This window comes from Lactuca serriola, chromosome 4 (assembly GCF_051521515.1).
Source record: "Lactuca serriola cultivar US96UC23 chromosome 4, Lser_US96UC23_V15, whole genome shotgun sequence".
Taxonomy (NCBI): Eukaryota; Viridiplantae; Streptophyta; class Magnoliopsida; order Asterales; family Asteraceae; genus Lactuca; species Lactuca serriola.
Genome location: NC_136411.1, coordinates 369010763 through 369034279, shown reverse-complemented (window position 1 = coordinate 369034279; position 23517 = coordinate 369010763). Strand labels below are relative to the sequence as shown.

At 39.5% G+C, this 23517-nt stretch overlaps 1 protein-coding gene across 1 annotated transcript; it reads right to left on the bottom strand.

The window, feature by feature from the left end:
• Positions 1-21743: 21743 nt before the first annotated feature.
• LOC145099759 (uncharacterized) lies at positions 21744-22448 on the bottom strand. Its single transcript, XM_079037271.1, has one exon. It carries the CDS (start codon positions 22446-22448, stop codon positions 21744-21746), a length of 705 nt encoding a protein of 234 aa, XP_078893397.1.
• Between the last annotated feature and the right edge of the window lie 1069 nt (positions 22449-23517).

Here is a 23517-nt window from a genome sequence, read left to right as displayed (position 1 = left end):
TTGTCGACGATTTATCCAAGGCTTTTCTTCGATAGCTGCTCCATTAACAGCTTTGACTCATAAAGGAGCTACGTATACGTGGAGTGAGAAACACGATGAGGCATTCGAGAAGCTAAAGAAGAAGTTATGTGAAGCACCGATACTTTCTCTACCCGATGGAGTTGAAGACTTTGCGGTTTATAGTGATGCATCTGGAGTCGGTTGGGTTGTGTTCTGACCCAAAGAGAAAAGGTGATAGCATACGCATCTCGACAATTGAAAGAGCACGAAAAGAACTACCCTACTCATGATCTGGAGTTGGCAGCGGTAGTATTTGCCCTAAAGATATGGAGGCACTACCTCTACGGCACGAAGTGCAAGCTCTTCACTGATCATAAGAGTCTCCAGTATCTCTTTAATCAGAAGGAGTTGAACATGAGGCAACGACGTTGGCTAGAACTACTCAAGGACTACGACTGTGAGATACTTTACCACCCAGGTAAAGTAAATATTGTTGCTGATGCTCTCAGTCGGAAAGTCAATCTTGAAAGGAAAAGGCCAAGAGCGTTAAGAATTGAAGTCGTCTCGACAATTGTGGAAAGTATCAGGAAAGCTCAAGAAGAAGCTTTAGAGAAGAATGACCGAAAGGAAGAACGTTTGGGAAGAACGTTAGTGTTTAGTACAAACAGTCGAGGACTGAAGGTATTCCAAGATCGAATTTGGGTACCTAAGACGGGAGGAATAAGAGATCTTCTGATGGAAGAAGCGCATAAGACCATGTACTCAATTCATCCTGGTAGCACTAAAATGTATAGGGACCTAAAACCCTACTACTGGTGGCCGACGATGAAGCTCGATGTTGCGAAGTATGTGGCCGAGTGCGTAACATGTGCGAGAGTTAAGGCACAACATCAAAAACCGTATGGGAGTTTAGAACCTTTACCTGTACCCATGGGTAAATGGGAAGACATCACCATGGATTTTGTGACTAAACTACCCAGGACGAAGAGCGGACACGACATGATTTGGGCAGTCGTGGATCGTTTCACCAAGAGTGCACACTTCATAGCAGCCAACGAGAAGTGGTCTATGGATAAGCTCGCAAATGCTTACGTGAAGGAAATTGTAAGACTTCACGGTGTTCCTCTTACGATTGTATCAGATCGTGATAGTCATTTCACGTCGAGGTTTTGGAGGAGTCTACAAGAGGAGTTGGGTACAAATTTGTGCTTAAGTACTGCTTACCATCCGCAAACCGATGGTCAGAGCGAAAGAACGATTCAAACACTGGAAGATATGCTGAGAGCATGTACCCTCGAATTCCAAGGAAATTGGGACGAGCACTTACCTCTGGTAGAATTTTCCTACAAAAATAGTTTCCACTCAAGCATCAAGATGGCACCTTATCAAGCCTTGTATGGACAGAAGTGTCGTACACCATCTTGTTGGCTTGAAGCCAGAGAGAAGCAGTTTATGGGCCCCGAGATAGTCCATGAGACTGCTGAGAAGTTGAAGGTGATTAGGGAAAGAATGTTAGCAGCCCAGGATCGTCAGAAGAGCTATGCTGACAAGAAAAGACGACCGATAACTTTTGAAGTTGGGGATTCCGTTTTGCTTAAAGTCTCACCGTGGAAAGGACTTGTACAATTTGGGAAACGAGGAAAGTTGAGTCCAAGGTTTATTGGACCGTTCAAAGTTCTTCAGAAGATTGGGAACCAAGCTTACAAGCTGGAATTGCCCGAAGAACTCAATGGTATTCATAACACCTTCCATGTGTGTTATTTGAGGAAATTCACGAGAGATGTTCCCGACATAATTCCAATCTCAGAGTTAAGGATGGATGAGAACAAAAGGCTGATCGAAGAGCCTGAGGCAATTGTTGACCGTAAGGCTAAGAAGTTACGATGCAAGATGGTCGACTTAGTGCTAGTCCGATGGAAACATTTGAATGGGCCGAATCTCACTTGGGAAACAGAGGATGACATGATGAGTCGCTATCCACATCTGTTTGTTGATGCATGATTCCAGGACGGAATCATCCTAAGGGGGAGAGAATTGTAACGCCCGGGTTTCAGGGCTAAGCATATTTGTCAATGTAATAGTCTAGGTCAACTATTGTAACTCTTTTTGAAGTAATAAAGATGAAATATTTGAGTATTATGTGAATTATGTGTATTTATGTGCTTATAATTTAATTATAAATGTATAATTAATAAAGAATAAAAATGAACGTCAAAATTAAAGTGTGAGATAAGCCCGATATATCTACATAAAGTTGTAGAATATGTCTCAAGGTTTCCGTACATATAAAGAACGCCGAAATCCGAGTTATAACGAAGAAGTTATGGCCCGTCGAAGTTTTACGGCAAAACCGGCACGGCACCGGGAAGCGTAAATAGTGAATGTACGATAGAGCGAATTTTATCCTTAACGATATAAACAAAAATTGTAGAGTATGTTAAACTAAGAACATCGATAAAAAGAACTCCCAAATCTGACTTCGTATGAAGAAGTTATGATTTTTCGAAGTTTCGGATTAGCGGTGTACAGCCCGAAATCCGAATTTTAGTTCGAGCGGTTTTTGGCTTACACGACCTAAATGAGAGTTGAATATCTCATTAATAGGAACTCAACGGTAAAAAGATAGACGAAAACGGAGTCCGTATGAAGGAGTTACGAATTCTTTGCGGTCATTTAGCAGTCTAATCTCCTCCTACTGTTAAATTTAAGATCGGTCAAGAATTAGCCAACGGAGTCTAAATGAAAGTTGTAGATCTTGTTTTTACCTACGTGTGGAAAAAAAGAACGTCAAAAATGGAGCTCGTATGCAAGAGTTATGATTTTTCTAAGTCGGGAGGCTGCTGTGCGAAATCGGGTGACGTGGCGCAATCCTAGCCATTGCTTCCTCCCCAAGGCTAGCCACCAGATGGTGACACCTGGCCATAAAACTCGACGAGTTTTGGTGATTTCCAGCCTATAAAAAGGGTGCCGGGGCATCCTCATTTCTCACACCTTCCAACTTTTCTTTCTCTCTCTAGAATCTCTCTCTAAGCCTCCTTAAGCCCCCTAAAGTCTAGGAAAACCCCCTAGCACCCGAAGGAAGCCCCGAGGCTCCCGGAGTCCTGAGAAAAGGGGTCTTTCGACTCGGGAATGCTTCTCCAGCGAAGCCCGGTTTTCGAGAAAACCCGCTGTAAGTGAGCTACGCCTAACCTATCTTTAGTTTAGCTTACATTTTAATATAGTAATGTTGTTAGGACCTTATAATAAGTACTTGGGCTATTATTATGGGTTATATAAGTATCGTTTAACGCTTATATAATAATAATAATAATAGCTAGACTATTAATTAATCATGGTTATCGTTCGACTAAACCCTAGTGGTATTGGTACTAGGTTTTATCGAAGGAAAATCATTTTGAGAGTACCGAAGCGCTGTCCGAGTGCTGAGTCACCACCTTTTAGGTGAGTGCATAGTTACTTTCAGCTTACACATAGATATGAAGTATTTTATATAAATTACGTGCTATGTGTGCATATTATCTGAATACTTGCTATCTATGCTGGATGAACATTGTTATACATGTTTTCAATGATTTAAATTGTATATGTATATCTACGAAAATATTGGGGTAAAACATGGGTAGATGTAATAGGTGATGTGTGATAAAATGATGAGAGGCCTCGATGTTGATGTTGTTAATTCTATCATCTAGCGGAGTATGGATGACGACCACGGACTCTTCTAGACAGTCCAGTGGAACACTAGTAGGCTCGCAACCTGTAGGTGTTTGTGAACGATGTGTTCACCGGTGTACTCCATCCCCCACATGGTTGCCTTTAGGACATTTATTGCTGAGGAATCCCCTTAGCAGTAGTGTCCGTCCCGATGATGATCCTTAGGCTAGGTCCCTTATGATAAGTGTTTAGGGACGTAAAGTGAGGATAACGGGAACGGGTAATCGGGTTATTGTTGATTGATGAAATTAGTAAACTTATTTATTGTGGGTTGAAAACCCTATGTGCTCACCAGGCTCCCAAGCCTGACCCACTCAGTTTCTTGTATTACAGGTAGTGGTGCATGAGCATAGATGTGATGTTTTGGACGAGGGATTACGGATATAGGCCTGTAGATATGAAATAATGTAGTAAGGCTTATACTGTATTGTTTATACTTATGTACTGTATCGAACATGACATCCCGAGTATTTTAATGAAATACATTTCTAAGGAAATGCTTTTGATAAATCTTTATCATAATATTGTTTTGGGACAAATTCCGCAATTCTTTATTAAAAGATTACTCTGATTTTGAAATAAAGTATAAACAAAACCGGTCTTTTCTGACCGTGATTTTGGGGATGTCACAATTACCTTCACTCCTTTTCTCATAGTTCGTTTTTGTCATGAGATTTTGGGCTTTTATGCCATGTTCTAGAGCCAATTGGAGTTAGAGGTCCTGATCTGAAGTTGCTACTTCAGATCCAAGTTTATTCTGGCCTAGAGAGTCATAAAGTATCAGTCTTGGGGGTGTAGGTGAAGCATGGTTGTCTTAAACCCGAGTATGGAGTGTTTTGGGCCTACATCTCCTTAGATACATGTAAAGTTTGCAACTTTACGTGAGGAATAGGCCTTGGAAGAGTGGATCTACAGTTTGGAGTCCCTGCATGACTCAAAAAGCTTCTGATTGTATGAAGGACTGAATAGACTCGGCGAGTCCTTCGAGTGGACTTGGCGAGTAGTATGAAGATTAAAAGAAACTCGTCGAGTTGGATGAACAACTCGGCGAGTCTGTTGAAGTTTGCCTTGGACTCGGCGAGTCTGTTCTTGGACTCAGCAAGTCAAGTCGCGGAACCCCAAACCCTTCGAGCTAAGAATCGAATCAGTGAGTCGAGTAGAGACTCAGTGAGTTGGATAGGACAGGAATCGGAAATCGGTGGACTCGACGAGTCAAGTCACGAATGGAAGGACTCTGAGCATATGAACTTGGCGAGTCAGTAGGCAGACTCGGCGAGCAGGGTTGACCTGGAAGGTTGACTTTGACCAGAGTTGACTTAGTTGACTTTCGGAGGACAGTTAGACTAAGTGTTGTATTGATATTGATAGCTCGGGGAGCTAGTGGAGCCGCAGTTCAGAAGAGTTGTCGGGCAGTAGCAGAGGGGTTTCAGCAAGTTCAGTAAGTGCAGGTGAGTTTCCCTTTGTGTGAATGGGTCTACGGCCACAATGGCGGCCCATGTAGTTATAAGTAGGAAGACCCGGGGGTTAGCCCTAGGCACAATATGCTAGTATGATATTCAGGACGAGGTACAGTGTAGCGGGCGGGTGCCCAAGGAATGGTTTGCATGATAGTTATACTTGTTGTCTGTGTGATACATGTATGTGCCCGGTAAGAAGGTGAGTGTGGGCGAGGTCCTGTATCTCACCAGCAACAGAGTATGGACGGTGTTCCATGTCTCACTAGCAGCAGAGTAGGGGGCGAGGCCCAGGTTAGGGAAAGAGTGAGTGTGGGCCGGGCCCGTATCTCACTATTAGTAGGAGTGTGGACGGGTTCCATGACTCATCAGTTGCAGGACATGGGCGAGACCCAAGATAGGCGAGGCCTTTAGAACAGGATTCGGTAGTATATGTTTAGCGTATGTGTTGCGATATGTTTATGTGTTAGTATATGTTGGCGGGCGAGGCCCAGTGATAGGCGAGGCCTAAGTAAAGCAGATTTGTATCCGAGCGGGGCTCGAAGCCAGGAGGGGCCGTTGTAGCGGGCGAGGCCCGAGGTAGGGGGCGAGGCCCAGAATAGCGGGCGTGGCCCAGTATGTGCAGTATGTGGTTATGCATGGTATGTGGTAGGTTGGGGAACTCACTAAGATTCGTGCTTACGGTTTTCAGTTTTGGTTTCAAGTACTTTCGGTAGCGGAGGGAAGAGCTCGGGGTGATCGCATGACACACACCATAGATTAGACAACCTGGGATGTTTTACTCTGATATATGTTTTGGAAATTAATACCATGATTATGTTATGGATTGACAATTGTGTTTTAAGTAATGTTTTATAAAAGAAATATTTAGTCTTGAATTTTGGGACGTACACTTCGAGGGTGAAGTCTAAGATAAGTGGGGGAGATTTGTAACACCCGATTCCTGGTATGTATTTAATTCAAGTAATTCTTATATTTTTCTCTGGGACTTGACGAGTTGGGGGCCCAACGCATCGAGTAGACTCGTGATCCGCAGGAAGTTTAAGTGATCTACACGACGAGTCGGGAGACCGACTCGGCGAGTAGATGCTGTTTGAGTGGAACCCTAAATTTGAGGGTTTGTACCCTATTTAAACAACTTAACTCTCCCCATCTCATCCTTCATCATCCCTTATACTTCCAGAAGACATTAGCCTGAAACCCTTGTCATGTTTGAGTGTTTTAAGGCTATTTTGTGCATTTTGGTGGATTATGAAGCTTGAGAAGAGGAAAGGAGCTTGGGAGTTCAAGTTGAAGCTAAAAGATCCAGAGGTTGTGTTCCATTTCAACCCTATTTAAGGTAAAAAGTTTCTATCTTGATCTTCCATGTGTTTAATCATCTTTTGGGCTTGGATTTTGGTATATTTAGGGCTTTCTAAGCCATTTTCGGGTTGTGGAGTGTAATATGGAGTTATGGCTTCAGATCTTGGACTTTGGAGGGGTCTCATGGCATAAAGGTGCCAACTTTATGGCCATGAGATCCCCATGCATCTTTTAGACATCATTTATGATCCTTTAGAGCTTATAGACCTATGCATGGATGTAAATTTCGTGGCTTTACATGCTATATCGACCCTAGGAGGTCAGATCTACCCTTTGGATGAGATGAGCTTAAAAAAAATTGACTTTATGGACATGGAACTTAGTGGACTCGCGAGTTGTTCTTGGGACTCAACGAGTCGGGTAGTGTTTCCCCAACCTTTGCTGTTTTGGGGGTTTGGTTGAGTCTAAGGAAGGACTCAACAAAGATGGACGAGATTATAGACTTGGAAATCATGGGGCTCGACGAGTGCATGAGCAAACTCGGCGAGTCCAAGGCAATCTCCCAATCCATGAAGATGGATTCGACGAGTTGTTCATACAACTCGGCGAGTCATAGACTGGACACATTCATATAAGGGAGATGAACTTGACGAGTTTAAGGATGAACTCGGCGAGTCGGATGAAGATGGTCCTGATGGTATGATTGAAGGAGAACCCATCAAGTTCTTGCTATATTCAACGAGTGGAGTCGAGGATTGTATTGGGTTAGAGGAGTATGGACTCGACGAGTTGGTAGACCAACTCGACGAGTCAGGTCAACTGAATGTTGACTTTGACCGGATTTGAGTTGGCCGTGGTTAGGGTTACAAGTACAAATTGATAACTTAGAAGGGTTGTCGTGTAGGGATTGAGGAGTCCAGGAGTGTCGATTTTCACGGCAAGGACTGTTCAGACACTACACGACATCGAGGTGAGTTACCTTCCAGTAAAAGTGGGTCTAAGGCACCAAGACCGACCCACTAGTAGTTGTTTAGTTGAGACAATTGTCTTTGTGATAATTTTCGGGTTTGCTGTTGCTTGATATGTGTGTATGCTAACATGATGTGATATATGTGATAGTATTGGTAGGAGGGGACTAGTCCTCGATTCAGTCGCTAGGACCAATGGGTAGGTCGGACACCCCAGATATGTCTGACATCATGATTATGATATGATATTGTATGCTAGCAGTAGGGGGTGAAATAGTCCCCGTTTCCAGTTGAAATAGACCAGAGGGTAGGTCGGCACCCCATAATGGCCTGACATGGGTAGCTCAGTACCCCATAAAGACTTGACATGGGTAGGTCAGCACCCCATAATGGCTTGATATGGATAGGTCGGGCACCCTATAATTGCCCGACAATATGTTTGTTGTTTGGTATACGGTATGATGGGGGAACTCACTAAGCTTTGTGCTCACAGTTTCAGTTTTGGTTTCAGGTACCTCTTTGTTCAAGGGGAAGGAGCCAGCGATGTAGCAGCGCATCACATACAAACATGATTTCTGCATAGAGTTTTCTGGGATGGTACTCTAATCGTATTACTTTTGATTATATGGTTTTCAGACACGTTGTTATGGTTTTTGTTTGTTTGTTTTTTTTGTTTTTTTTAAGTAATATGATGTTGGCAATGTTTGATAATCTATGTTATGAATTTACTTAACTAAAAATGAAAATTTTGGCCTTGAAAATTGGGATGTTACACTTTCCCTCAAGTTTTAGAATTTGTAAAGTTCCCCCACCCCCTGAATACTTTAATTCCAAATTAAACCTTAGAATTTTAAAGTTCAAAATTCTACCCTTATACTATTATAATATTAAAAGTTAATATTTATATATATATGTATAAGAACAAAGTCAGTCTTACCGTTAGTAGGCCTCATTCACGAAGCCGGTCTATAAGGGGGTATAAGGTTATTGCCTATAAAATGGCAGTTTCATGAGTGTCCACTCTCACCCGCCGCTACCTTGACTGGTGGAGGGTCGTTAGCCGAACGGGTAGGAGAGGACATTAATTCTCCCTTTCATTAAAAGTATAATGATAAATATAAAGCAACTAAACTTTATTAAATTCCCAATCGTAGTTACTTTAGAAAAATGTGAATATGGTGCTAACCCATGAAATTGCACTTTGCACCCTGTTAAGTCGTTAGTGGAGCGTGTATGGTTAACCGGCACACTAATCTAGGACTGACAGTGCGTGACAAAGGGTAGCTTGATGTTAATCATAGATCAATGGAGTGTGTGTGGTTAACCGACACATTGATTATGTATTTGTGTTGATTATGATGGCATGTGCGGAATTAGAAAAGATCTAGTGAATTCTCATACAAATTCAAGAACACATGGAATAAATAAATATGTGTAAGCTCATATTAGATCTAGAAAGGATATACAAATGGGTTTGTATAAATTTCTCTCTCTAGTCTAACACTCCAAATGGTTCCATACATAAAATGAGTGACACTCACTTCCTTATAAAGGAAGGACAACTCATTACGCATACAAGTGGGTAAAGCCTCATCCAAGCGTGACTTTGCACCCTAACATTCTCCCCCTCAAAGTTAGGAATAGATGTCTGGCTTCAATATCCAACGAGCTTGCACGATCAAGACCAAACTCTCCCTCGAATTAACACCGGTCTTCAAAATCCGCAAACGAATATCCAAGAAACCCACTTCAAATACCCATCATTCTCCCCCTTTTTATAAATAAAAAATGATTATAAAACCCATTAAGGATGAGAAGCGCCCGAGGAATGAACAATACAATACTCCCCTTTGATGTGTACCAAAAATGAATCACCAAAAATCTTTCCCGGAAAAACAATCACGAAAAAGCCTCAAAACATTTCCAATTTGTGAAAAATTTTGACTTTTTGGGTGAAAGTTGCAAGATTTTTCAAAAAACGGGTAAAAACCGTCACTTTCTGAATTCTGCAGGGACCCTTTGTGCAAAAAAAGCCAAATATGCGAAATTCTCCCCCATTTGTGAAAGTGGGTAGAAAATGTTAATTTACACAAACTGCATGGACTGAACTTGAAACTTCTGCATTCTTCACAAATTTTCTTTTTCTTCAATATTTGAAACTGGACCACTTTTGCCATATTTTCGAAACATTAGGGACCCAAGTCGAAAGTTTTAGTTTTATTCTTCCTAGGGGTGGCAAATCGGACCATCGTGTCGTGTTTTTGTCTGACACGAGACACACCAAGGTTTTTTGTAACACGAACATGACACCACTCGATGTTGTGTTTTTTTCAACTAACACGAAAACGAACCGATTAAAAAACAACAAACACGACACGACACGAAAAAGATGACATAATATAACAATTAGTTTATTTAATTAATACTTAATCATACATAACACGACAAACACGAAAAAAACGACTGGCAAATGCTAAATCGTGTCAATTTCTTGTCGAATTTTGAACAAAAACATGACACGACATCGTGTTTTTTTATACTTGACACGAACACGAATTTGAATTTTAGTTTCGTCCCAATTTCGTTTCGTGTTGTTTATTTTTGTCGTGTCGTGTTATCAATTGTCACCCCTAATTCTTCCCAATTCGTTAAGCAGGTAACGAATTCGCCTGTTACATCTTACACGCTTCGCTTTTTAGTGGGCAACCCTTAGCTTTTAACCTTTGAAACTTCGTTAACAAAGTATGTATGCTGGACAACGAAGCGCGAATGCACTGCCTTCATTTTAACGAAACTTTTTTGCTTGAAATGTCGAAAATTAGAAACTTTCGTTAGTTTCAGTCACGAATCATCATCACCATATTAACGAAAAATTTGCATATCAACGGATTAACGAAATCCAAACATTCGTTCTTCAAACACTATCCCAAAATCAAAACATCCTGCGTTCAATAACTCCAAAAGCCTTCGCTTTTTCCTCACTTTTCCAATATCGTTAATTGAGGCTATCGACTCCAATATCGTCGACATAGAAATCGTCGATACAAAAATCAATTCTTCGATGTTCTTTCAATCCAAAGCGAATTTTCAATCACCATTTGTGACATCCCCATTTTCACGGCCAGAACAGACCGATTTGTTTATGCTTTGTTTTATAAAATCAGAGTAATCTTTTAAAGAAAACGGTTGCGGAATTTGTTCCCAAAACAAGATATGATAATAACTTATCAAAACATTTCTCAAAGAGAATGTATTTTCATTTAATAATAAAACCCCGGGATGTCATGTTCCGGTACATACATATAAGCATAAACAGAACTTACATTCAATTACACTAATGATTTACATCTCCTTTAATCTCTCAGTGCAAAGCAACTTCGTATCGATACCTGTGATACAATTAAACTGAATGGGTCAGGCTTGGGAGCCTGGTGAGCATATAGGGTTTTCAACCCACAATAATATAATTATTATATTCAATCATCAAACAATCAACCCAATTGCCCATCCCCATTATCTTCTTTTAATCTTCCCTAAAGATATTATCCTAAGGGTCATCTCCTATATCATATTTACCACTCATCTCCTTACATATTATATCCTTATATGCTTGTTCCTAAGAACTTTTCCTAAGGATCATCGCATGTATCATATAGACAATACTAATTCGGGGATCACTCCCTCAATATATGTCTAGTAAGGGTTAGGGTATAATCGCATGATTACACACACAGCCACAACATCGCCTGGACTCGTAAATCATAATAAGGGTTAGACTATCATCGCATGAATACGCAGCCACAACATCGCCTGGACTCGTAATTCATAATAAGGGATAGACTATCATTGCATGAATACGTAGCCACAACATCGCCTGGACTCGTAATTCATCACCTATCTATCATCACCTAATTATCATCACCATTATATCCTCACCTTTCTCTTATCACATTCTTTCAACACACATCAACTATTTCATCTACCCAACATATTTGTAGATATAAATTACATATATAGTTTAAATCATTTAACACCCATATAAAAACATCAATTCCAAGCCCATCTCATATAGACAATTAATATATAACACATAACACGTATTTCATAGCTAATACTTTATATTTATGTGTTTAGAAGAGAGTAACCACACACTCATACATATAAACAACAATATATATATATATATATATATATATATATATATATATATATATATATATATATATATACATAGCACGTATTTTATAAAATACTTCATATCTATGTGTAAGATGAAAGTGACTATACACTTACACATATAAACAACTTTATATTATACACATAACACGTATTTCGTATAAAATACTTCATAATTATGCGTTAGAAGAAAGTAACTACACACTCACTTGATCAGAAGATGATCGGACAACACTACGGCTTGTAGAAGTAGTATTCTTCGGTAGATCTGGAAGATCTTCACAAAAACTGGACTTCTCGCGGATAGAACTTCGGCTCGGGAATTGCACTTCTCGGGATCTTCGGGGCCTTGGGACTTGCTTCGGGGCTCGGGAATGATACCGGGGCTTCGGGATATTTCTTGCACGAAAAACGATGCAAAAACGCGAGAGAAATGGAAGAAATGAGCAAAGAAGTCGGTTGCTCTCGACACCCTTTTATAGGGGGATGGAAACCCATTTACGTTGGGCGTAAATCTACATTACGCTGGGCGTAATGTGGATCAGATCGCTGACTCCCCCCATGGATAATATCGGTTAATTTATAATTAAATTAAATATCAAAAATATTTAATAAACTTCAAAAATTCATATCTTCCTCATACGAAATCCGTTTTCGACGTTCTTTATATCCCCGTGTAGGTGAGACTATGCTCTACAACTTTCGTTTAGACTCCGTCGGCTAATTTTGAATTTATTTTTTATTATTTATTTTTAGTAGGCCGGGACAGGAAAACTCCGTTATAAAATCATAACTTCTTCATCCGACGTCCGTTTTCGCCTATCTTTTTATCGTTTTACTACAATTAATGAGATCTTCGATTTACATTTAGATTGTTTCGACTAAAAACCAATCGGTCTCAAATCGAGTATTCGGGCTGCATACCGCTAAGTCGAAACTTCGAAAAATCATAACTTCCTCATACGAAGTCAGATTTGGGCGTTCTTTTTTTGCACGCTCACGGTTTAATGTATTCTACGACTTTTATTTAGATTGCTAAGGCTAAATATCGCTCTAACTTAAATTCACTTTTTACGTCGCGCTGTGTCGTGCCGGTTCTGTCGCGAAACTTTGACATGTCATAACTTCTTCGTTATAACTCGGATTTCGGCGTTCTTTATATGTACGGAATCCTTGTAACATATACTACAACTTAGTTAATATTATTCATTCTAAATAATCTTTCATCAAAAATTCATTTTTGACACCTATCATCTCTAAATTGACTAGCCCTAATCTACGGGCGTTACACCATTCCCAACATTGTCGATTTTCCAGTCGATATCAAGCAATAAACAATATCATCTTCCTTCGCTTTTGACTCTAGATTTGTCATCAAAATCGAATTCTTTTACATACCCTTCGATTATTAACTTCAGGATATCAAAATCAAAATTCTTCAAATATCCATTCCAGTTAACAAACACCAAAATCCGACATCCTTCGTTTTCGTTCAATCAAAAACATCAAACTATCGAATATTGATTCTCAAGTCGTTCCAACTATCAACCACAATACTTTGATCGTCCAATCCCAATTCATTTTCTGTTCGATTCCAAGACTCTCTTTGTTAAATTCCCAAATACTAACAATAACAATTTGTTCACATTTGCGAACCACATAACACCAAAAACACCCCAAACTGAATATCGACTTCAAGAAATCGAAATCGAAACAAAATCAACATATTCGTTCCAATTTTGACTTTCGTTTGACTTTTTGAATTCGTCAGTCAATAAACACAAATCGATGAATCTATCATCGATTTTTAGATCAAACAGAGAATATTCAACTTGTTCTTCAACATATTCAACATTTATTGATCATATTCTTCAAAATCAAGACTTCCATTGATGATTTTCTTAACATCAACAAGAACAAGATTGATTCGAAATCAAACAAATTACTCAATATCGATTCATAGTTTCAGATTAACCGGCAATACTAATCGGGTAACAAAATCGTGAAAAAGAAAATAGAACTCAAGAATATGTTCATCAAACCCAAAAATACAGGCCAAAAATTTCATTTTTAATTAGGTCAATTCATAAAGACTTCGATATAAAAGTTTCATAGTAATGCTTTATGTCTGAAAACCAGCCACATCATAATAATATGTCAGTGTACATCCCAGAAAATCCATAATGCGGAAAAACAAGAGTGTGTGTGTGTGTGTGTGATATGCCGCTATCACGCCAGCTCCTTCCCCCTTGTTGAAGAGGTACCTGAAACCAAAACTGTAAATTGTAAGCACGAAGCTTAGTGAGTTTCCCCCAACGTACCACATACCATATATTCACATAGCATTCATACTGCTGGGCGATTCTGGGGTGCCCGACCTACCCGATACGGCCATTCTGGGGTGCCAACCTACCCGTGTCAAGCCATTCTGGGGTGCTAACCTACCCATGTCAAGCCGTTTTGGGGTGCTGACCTACCCATCGGTCCTCACAACCGATTCTCGGGGACTATTCCCCTCCTACTACCGCTATCACATAATACACATCATGCCAACATATAAACATAACAGCACATACTGTCAGACATATCTGGGTTGTCCGACCTACCCTTCGGTCCTAACAATCGAACTCTACCACTATCACATATAACTTATCAGGTAGTAGCAAACCTAGATGACATCACAAAGACAATCATCTAACCTACAACTCCTACTGGTGGGCCGACATTGTGGCCTTAGACCCACAGCTACTGGAAGGTAACTCACCTCGAAAAGTAGCTGCTGAAAGTCTGCTTGCTAGACGTCTAACTGCTGCACCGGTAATCCTCCGGCTATAAATCCGTAAACATAGATTAGTCACTCATAAATACCCTTAGTTCAAATGACTGACTTACCCCCGGTCCAAGGTCAACTCCTTGGTCAAAGTCAACTTCCAGTTGACTGGACTCGCCGTGTCATGGCACAGACTCGCCGAGTCCCTCTCCTACTATCCCAGTACTAACTCATCAAGTCCCTCTTCCCACTCACTGAGTCACCCTTAACTCACTACTTGGGACGATTAGACCGACTCGCGATCCGACTCGCCGAGTCCGAGAACAACTCGTTGGGTCCCACGAGTAGATCTTCTACTTGCTTCCAAATCCTCACCAGATCATCCACCTTGAGGATTTGAGTTTCTAGGACTATTGCTACATGTTAAATTGCTAATTCCGCGTGCAGCTACGAAGGGTTGGACCTTCTACACTTAAACCCCTCTTAACTCAGTAACAGTTCATATGACTCGCCGAGTTTGAAGAACAACTCGTTGAGTCCCAGGCAATCTTCATAGGACTCGCCGAGTTGTTCATCCAACTCGTCGAGTCTAAGACCATCTTCATAGAACTCGCCGAGTCCACTTTGGAACTCACCGAGTCCCTTCAACCCTCTTCCCATACAGACCAAATCTGAGACATGCAACGGTTCCAAACCATAGATCTAGGCTCCTAGGGCATGCTTATCACGTAAAGTTGCAAACTTTACGTGCATGCATGTCCCTATGAGCTCCAAAAGGCAATTCCAAGCTCTTAATGAGGTCATACACTCAATAGGGACCTCAATCACTTCAACCACAGAGACTTTACACTTCTAAGATGTCCATAAAGTCCAGATCTGAAATCCTTTAAGAACATAGAGCATAAACACATGGAGTTTGAGGTTTTAGGGCTTGAAAACCACAAATTAGGGACAAAAAGGGGATCTAATGAACTAGTGATCAAGGTAGGAACTTTTCTACCTGAATGGAAGCTTCTTATAGTGTAGATTTCGGATCTACTTCCCCTCCTTGCATTCTTCAACCTCCTCCTTCTTCTAAGCTCCAAACTTCCTTCACAAAGCCAAAAATCACTCACAAGAACAATATGGGGGGGGGGGGGGGGCTAGGGTTTCGCTCAACAGCTCTCTGGAAGTGTTAGGGACAAGGGAGGTCGAGTTAGAGTGTTTAAATAGGGTGCAAACACCCGGGTTAGGGTTTTACTCGCCCAGCACGGACTCGCCGAGTCTGGGACCCGACTCGTCGAGTCCCTCATTTAATCCCGTGCCAAAATCGCTCCTACTCGGCGAGTCCAAGGCAAAATGAGAAAAAAAATACATAAATAGAAATCGTACCAGGAATCAGGTGTTACATGTTATACAGAAGGTACAACCGATAAAGCTGATGTCGATGGTGAACAATGAACAATGACAATTTAGAGTCAACATATGTAATCACCTTTGGGCTCACACTTATACAAAATTAGATGCATTGAATTGTGGGCTCAAAAGATAGAGATGAACAGCAACAAAAAGAATTTGGATTGGGTTTGAAGTTGATTATAATTCAAAAACAATTTTGGAAGAACAACAGTTTTTGAAAAAAATATGGAATTTGACTTTTAGTTTTGGAATTTTGATCTAAAAATAATAATTGGATCAATCAATGGGATTGAAACAGATTTGATCCAATGAGGAAAATCGATCAAAAATTGAAAAATGCAAAGTACTAATCGAAATCATGGACGTTTTGGAATCCATTTGAGAATCTGAGATACCTTTTTGACGAATCGAGTTCCGTTTTCAACGAACGAATCAAATTTAGAAAATCTTGGTTCTTTTGATGGAATGAGAAAATCTCTAATTTGAACATTATACCACCCACTGTGCATGTTGTACAGCTCGTTCTTCGTGTTCTTCGCATTCTTCAAGGATCCAAGAACATCTTCAAAAGAACCACCAACACTTTTGGGTTTTAACTTCTAATTCAATGCAACCTTTGGAGATTGTTGCTTTGGAATCCAAATTTGCTTCATGGAGTTAGATTTCACAACAACATTTGACGATTTTTGTGAATAAGCTCGCTTGTTCTTCCGTTTAATCTTCTTCTTCTTTTTCTTTCTCATCTTTTTGCATCTTGAAGACTTGATTTCATGAACAAACTCACTTTCCACAACATCAACATTGTGAATTTGAATCAGATCTTTTGGAGTTTGATACTTGTGAATTTTTTGGATCACCGGCTTCCGATAAGGAGTCATTCTTTCAAATGAATCACAAGAACACAAAATATCATCGGTTTGAACTCCAATTGAGCAAAAAACTTTTTCATCATGAGAATCAATTTGAACTCATTTTTCTTGAACATCAAGAACATCAAAAACATGATGAACATAATCAAGAACATATTCTTGAGCTTCACGACAATTTGCATAATATTCAAGTCTATTTCTTCCCGGTTTACAATTAGCAAGAAAAATTTCTTTTATGACTTCACCATTTCTCTTATTTCTTTATCTTTCTTGATACGTTGTAATCAATCGATCAAACAAATCTTTGATTTGATAAATTGGATAACCAATGAATTCTCCCTTTTCATCCCTTTCTCCATTTGAAATAAGTGCATCTTCACTTTGCAATCCAACAGTCATTCGATAAAGAATGCATTCAAAAGAAGTGTATTCGTATAGAAAACTTTCATTCCGAATCAACCATTACTCCCTAATTGCTTCTTTTCTTTTGAATCAAATGTTATAAACCTGCGTTTTCTAGAGAGAGAAAGTGTAAATCAAGGAGATCTCTAGAGAGAGAAAGTGAAACAAACAAGTATTCTAGAGAGAGAAAATCGAATTATGTTTCAAATCAAGGAAAAATTCGATTTCTAGAACACAAAACACTCTATAAACATGAAGATCAATAAGAACATGAAGAATCACCAAATCAAGATAGCCATCAAGGATCAATTCTTGATCAAATCAAGAACACCCGCTCTGATACCAATTGTAGTTGTGTTAATTATGATGGCATGTGTGGAATTAGGAAAGATCTAGTGAATCCTTGTACAAATTCAAGAACACATGGAGTAAATAAATATGTGTAAGCTCATATTAGATCTAGAAAGGATATATAAATGGGTTTGTACAAATTTCTCTCTCTAGTCTAACACTCCAAATGGTTCCTTACATAAAATGAGCGCCACTCACTTCCTTATAAAGGAAAGACAAGTCATTACACATACAAGTGGGTAAAGCCTCATCCAAGCGTGACTTTGCACCCTAACACATTAGGTGGTTGTAACATTGGGTGTACCAAGCTAATTTACATGGTTATTCACTCCTTGTTTGTGATCCTCGGCATCCCCGTCACAAACTTGAAGGGCATAATCTAGATTTAAACATGCCATTGAAAAGCTCAATGAATCTCAAAGGATCTTGGAGTTTGAATTCACTTAAAACTTAAAATGATTTTTCATTTTTCGTGGTGGAAATTGGTAAATCGTGATTTACCTACCTTCAAATATTTTGTAGCTTGGATTACGACATCCCTCTTCCAAGTTATAAAATACTGTGTTGGGTCCTAACCTTAATATTTCAAATTGGGTGTTATATTAAGGACTTAAATCAACTAAACTTGAAATTTTCCCTTTTAGATGTCTAGTTATGACAACTATGGTCTTCCTTATCCTTTTGGATAAAGCTTTCCTAATGAAGATGATATCCCACATGGGGATTAAGGTGAAAGATTAATCCCTTTGTTGTGTATTAATATGACTGGAAATCATACTTCATTTCCTCTACCTCCTCCAATAATTCTCCCCAAACCCACAAGTTCAAGGTCACTCAAGCCCTATTGGCAAGCAAAGTCTGTGTATGCTCACATATTGGAGATGAAGTCACATATTGACAAGTCGGTAGAGGTGGGTGTCAAAGTCTTGAGGAAGTTGGTTGTTGACTAGGTTCTTCAATCAATTCCTAAGTCACATAGTGAGTTCCTTAAAGACTACTATATGGCAGACCATGACATGACCCATAATAATCTTACCTATTTGCTTGATGCTACTGAATCAGCAATGATTTGGAGCAATGGTAAAGCAAATTTGATTGGAAGATTAACTTCCCAAATTTCCATGGACATTGACAGTGGTAACAGTAGAAGTCCAGAAAAAATCTCTCTTCCCAATGGAAAGGGATCAGCCATGGTCGAGTCATTTGACCCGATGGTAAAGAGAAAGGCTAAGTCTGAGATAGTCTCGTGTACCATTCCCAAGAGTCCATATGTTTCTATTGCCAAAAGAAGAGGCATTGGTTGCAAAGCTGCCAAATTTACCTGAAAGATCATATGGATGGTAAAATCAAAAAGTTTGACTCTACTTCGAGTAAAGTCCACTATCTAACTCTATTAAGTTCCTATTTAGAGATTCTTATTACGTGATGTGACTAGGTTGCATTTTGATGTTTTGAAGAATCAAAGAAAAGAGAGGAAGCTTAAAGGAAGAATATGCTGATTCTGATCGCGAAGATGGGTTTCGATCGTATGGTTAGGTGATCAGAATTTTGAGCTATTGCTTAAGAGTTGTGATAGATTGCTTAGGAATTAATAACAACATCGTTTTCATTTGTAATTGCATTGTAAGGAAAAGTTTTTCCGCAAATTTTTGTAAATAAAGAAAAGTTTTTTTTAAATATCCTTACAATGGCATTTGTGAAAACTGTTGTTTATATGATTCCATTGATAGCAATATTGGAAAATGGACTTGATTCTTTCTGATGTGTGTGAAACTACCTAGTTTTATCCTACTTTTTAATATAAATTAGACACACAAAAGGCAGTGTACCTGTCAATTAGTGGTATAATTTAAGTAAGAAGGGTATCAAACACAGGGAACGACAATTATAAGACTAACTATTAGGATTATCTAAATAAAAACAAATAATAAAAGGAGGGTTTTCTCTATCACTAATTAATGCTTTAGGCACTCTAAATCTTGAGAATAATTTTCTTAAAAATTTAACCACAACTCTTGCATCATTAGTTTGTAGTGTTTGCGCTTCCGCCCACTTTGACACATAGTCCACTGCCACGAGTATGTATTTGTTGCCTTTGGATGAAGGAAATGGTCCCATGAAATCTATACCCCACACATCAAAAATTTCGTAAACTTAAATATTCATTTGGGGCATTTCATTCCTTGCCGATATATTACTCGTTCTTTGGCAAGTATCACATCATTTCACGTATGTAGCAGCATCCTTGAAAATAGTTGGGTAATAAAAACCAGTATCAAACACTTTTTTGGCAGTATATTGTGCTCCATGATGTCCTCCCACAGGTCCATTGTGGCAGTGCTCTAATATGTCCTGACTTTCCTTGCCAAAAACACATCTTCTTATGATTCCATCCACACAACTCCTAAAAAGATAAGGCTTATCCCAAAAATAATATTTTATTTCGGAAAAGAACTTCTTCTTTTGTTGATGGGTAAGGCCCTTTGGAAGGTAATTACCAGCCAAGTAATTTGCAATGTCTGCATACCACGGTTCCTCATCCACAATCACCATCAAATATTCTTCTGGGAAGTTATCTTTAATACCCATATTATCTATCTCATCTCTTTCTGGATTTTCTAGCCTAGATAGATGGTCAGGAGCTATATTCTCCATCCCCTTTTTTATCCTTCATCTCTATGTCAAATTCTTGTAATAGAAGCACCCATCAGATTAGTCTTTGGCTTTGCATCCTGCTTGGCAAACAAGTACTTAATAATAGAGTGGTCAGTGAAAACAATGGTTTTAGATAAAATAAGATAAGGGCAGAATTTGTCAAAAGCATACACCATGACTAGTAATTCTTTTTTGGTAGTGGTGTAGTTTTCTTGGGCCGGATTTAAAGTCTTGCTTGCATAATAAATGGGTCGAAAGTTCTTATCAACCCTTTGGCCAAGTACAGCTCCTAATGCAAAGTCGCTTGCGTCACACATTATTTCAAAAGGAAAGTTCCAATTCGGGGCAATAATGATCGGGACATTAGTTATTTTTTCTTTCAAAATTTCAAAAGCCGCTAGACACTCTTTAGAAAAATGAAAAGGTGCATCTTTTGAAAGTAATTGATTTAGAGGTTTAGTTATTTTAGAAAAATCTTTTATAAAACGGCGGTAAAAACCTATGTGACCTAAAAAACTCCTAATGCCCTTCACATTAGTTGGTGGAGGAAATTTAGCAATTGTATTAATTTTTGTGCGATCCACCTCAATCCCCGCCTTGGATACCTTGTGACCTAATACTACGCCCTCTTTTACCATAAAGTGACATTTCTCCTAATTTAGAACTAAATCGGTCTTTTTGCACCTAGCAAGTATCAAGCCAAGGTTAGCAAGACAGTCATGAAAGGAAGATCCAAAAATAGAAAAATCATCCATAAATACTTCCATAAACTTTTCCAACATGTCGTGGAATATTGCCGTCATGCATTTTTGAAAGGTCGCGGGCGCATTGCATAACCCAAAAGGCATGCGGTGATAAGCAAAAGTCCCACTCGGGCAAGTGAAAGTAGTCTTTTCTTGGTCAGTTGGGTCTATGGGTATTTGGAAGTAACCCGAAAATCCATCCATCAAACAATAATAACTATGGCCAGATAATCTTTCAATCATTTGATCAATAAAAGGTAAGGGAAAATGGTCTTTACGGGTGACATCGTTTAGCTTTCGATAATCGATGCACACTCGCCAACCATTTACCATTCGAGTTCGAATGAGCTCGTTCTTCTCGTTTGTCACCACCGTCATCCCTCCTTTCTTGGGCACCACTTGAACAAGACTAACCCATGGACTATCAGAAATAGAATAAATGATACCTGCATCCAATAGTTTGATCACCTCCTTCTTGAGCACTTCTTGCATGTTCGAGTTCAACCGCCTTTGATGTTGCACTACTGGCTTTGCTCCTTCTTCCAGGTTGATCTTGTGAGAGCAAAAAGAATGGCTTATTCCTTTTATGTCGGTGATCTTCCATGCAATGACACGCTTCCTTTTCTTTAAGACATGAACTAACTCTTCTTTTTCAGTTTTGGAGATGTCAGAAGCTATAATAACAGGTTTTTGATCACCATCCTCGAGAAATGCATACTCCAAATGATCTGGTAAAGTTGTAAGGTATGATTTCGTATTTTGTACATTGAATATGTCGAGTTTAGGTAGGTGACTCATCGAGTCCATGCCAAAATCCCCGTGTGATCACGATTTCTTAAGCGGACTCGTCGAGTCGGTGTATCTAACTCGGCGAGTCGAGTCTTCTGCATCTCTGAGTAGTTCATCGTATCCAGCTTCTTCAAGTAGTCTCTCTATTTCCCTTATGTCCCTTTCAGCATCAAAATCGTCTTTAAAGGCAGTGGAAAAATTTTTGACTTGTCTTCCTCCCATTCTTCCATTAATTCTTCCAACATATCTACTGAAAATGTCGTGTCATCACTAAACCTTGCGTACTTCATTGCTTGATCAACTCCAAATGTAACTGATTCGTCCCCCACCTGAAGGGTAAGCTTAGAATCTCGCATGTCCACTATAGCACTCGCGGTATTAAGGATAGGTCTTCCAAGTATGATCGGGACTTGAGGATCCGCTTCTATGTCTAAAACTATGAAGTCTGCAGGGAACACAAATTTATCCACTTTTACCAATAGGTCCTTGCATATCCCCCTTGGAAAAGTCACCGTTTTATTAGCTAAATGAATTGCCATTCGAATTGGCCTTGGCTCCGAAAGGTCGAGTTTCTTAAAAAATGAATATGGCATGAGATTTACACTTGCCCCTAAGTCAGCCAATGCATGTATAGTTGCTAGATTTCCGAACTGACAGGGCAATGTCAAACTACCCGGGTTACCTTTCTTCTTAGGCAGTTTGTATAGGATGGCGGCTGAGTAATTTTTATTGAGAACTACCTCCTGCACTTCTTCCATCTTCTTTTTATTAGTTAGAAGTTCCTTGAGGAATTTTGCATAGTTAGGAATTTGTGCAACTGCCTCTATGAATGGCATATTAATTTGAAGAGCCTTCATATGTTCCTGAAACTTTTGGTAGTCAACATCATTCTTTTCTTGTCTGGCTTGAGCTGGAAATGGCAGTGGAGGCTAGTATGGTTTCACATGAGGCTTGTTTTTATGTTTAGGTGGGGGACTCGTCGAGTCCGTAACCTTGACTCGGCGATTCGGGTTGGGAAATTTCTATTCTTCAGTTTTTGCTTCTTCCTCTTGCACCAAATTAGGATCTTCTTTCTGAATAGGGGCTAGAGGAGTTATAATCTTCCCACTCCTAGTTGTTACGATATTTATATGTGCGCCTTTTGGGTTACTTTCGGTATTTCTAGGAAGTCCACTTGTTGTGCAAGTTGGCCCAGCTGCTTTTCAATGTTGAGAATGGATGCTTGCTGATTCCTAAGTAGAGCTTGTTGATCCTTCATCATAAGTTGGTGTTCTCTCAACATGTTTTTGTTGATCTTTTATCGCAACATCGATATCATTATGTCTTTTCTCGGACGCGGCTACAAATCTTGTAAGCATGTCTTCCAAATCCGATTTCTTCTCTAGCACCAGTTCCTCCTTTTGATAAAAGCCTCTTTCTTTTTGCTTATACTTTTCCTCCCTTGCTTTCTTGTACTCATCATATGGTAGCCATTCTTTGTTGGGTTTTTGCCAATTGTCATCATACCGATCACCACTTGAATAATACACTTGTACTTTCTGGATCCTGTTCTCATCAAGGTCACAATCTTTAGTAAGGTGAGGCCCTCTACAGTTTTCACATCACACTCTAATGGCATGGATGGATCGGTCCATCTTAGTCATTCTTCGGTCCATGCTTTCCAATTTTTCAATCATTGCTTCCATGTCATCAGTAATAGAGTTCACCGCCCCTCGAGTTAAGTCATGCTTTGGCATTTGTAAAAAAAAGAAATACTTTGAAACCAGTTAAGACTTCATGATATTCTCTAGAGTGCTTAGAGATTTCTTCAATTATTCTTTTATCACCGGGGGTGGCTTCTTTGTGAGAGGTCCCTGCGAATCAAGGAGCTGCCTAGTAGTTACATTGAATCCATCATAGAAAATGGAGACTTCTTGTTGTCTGTTT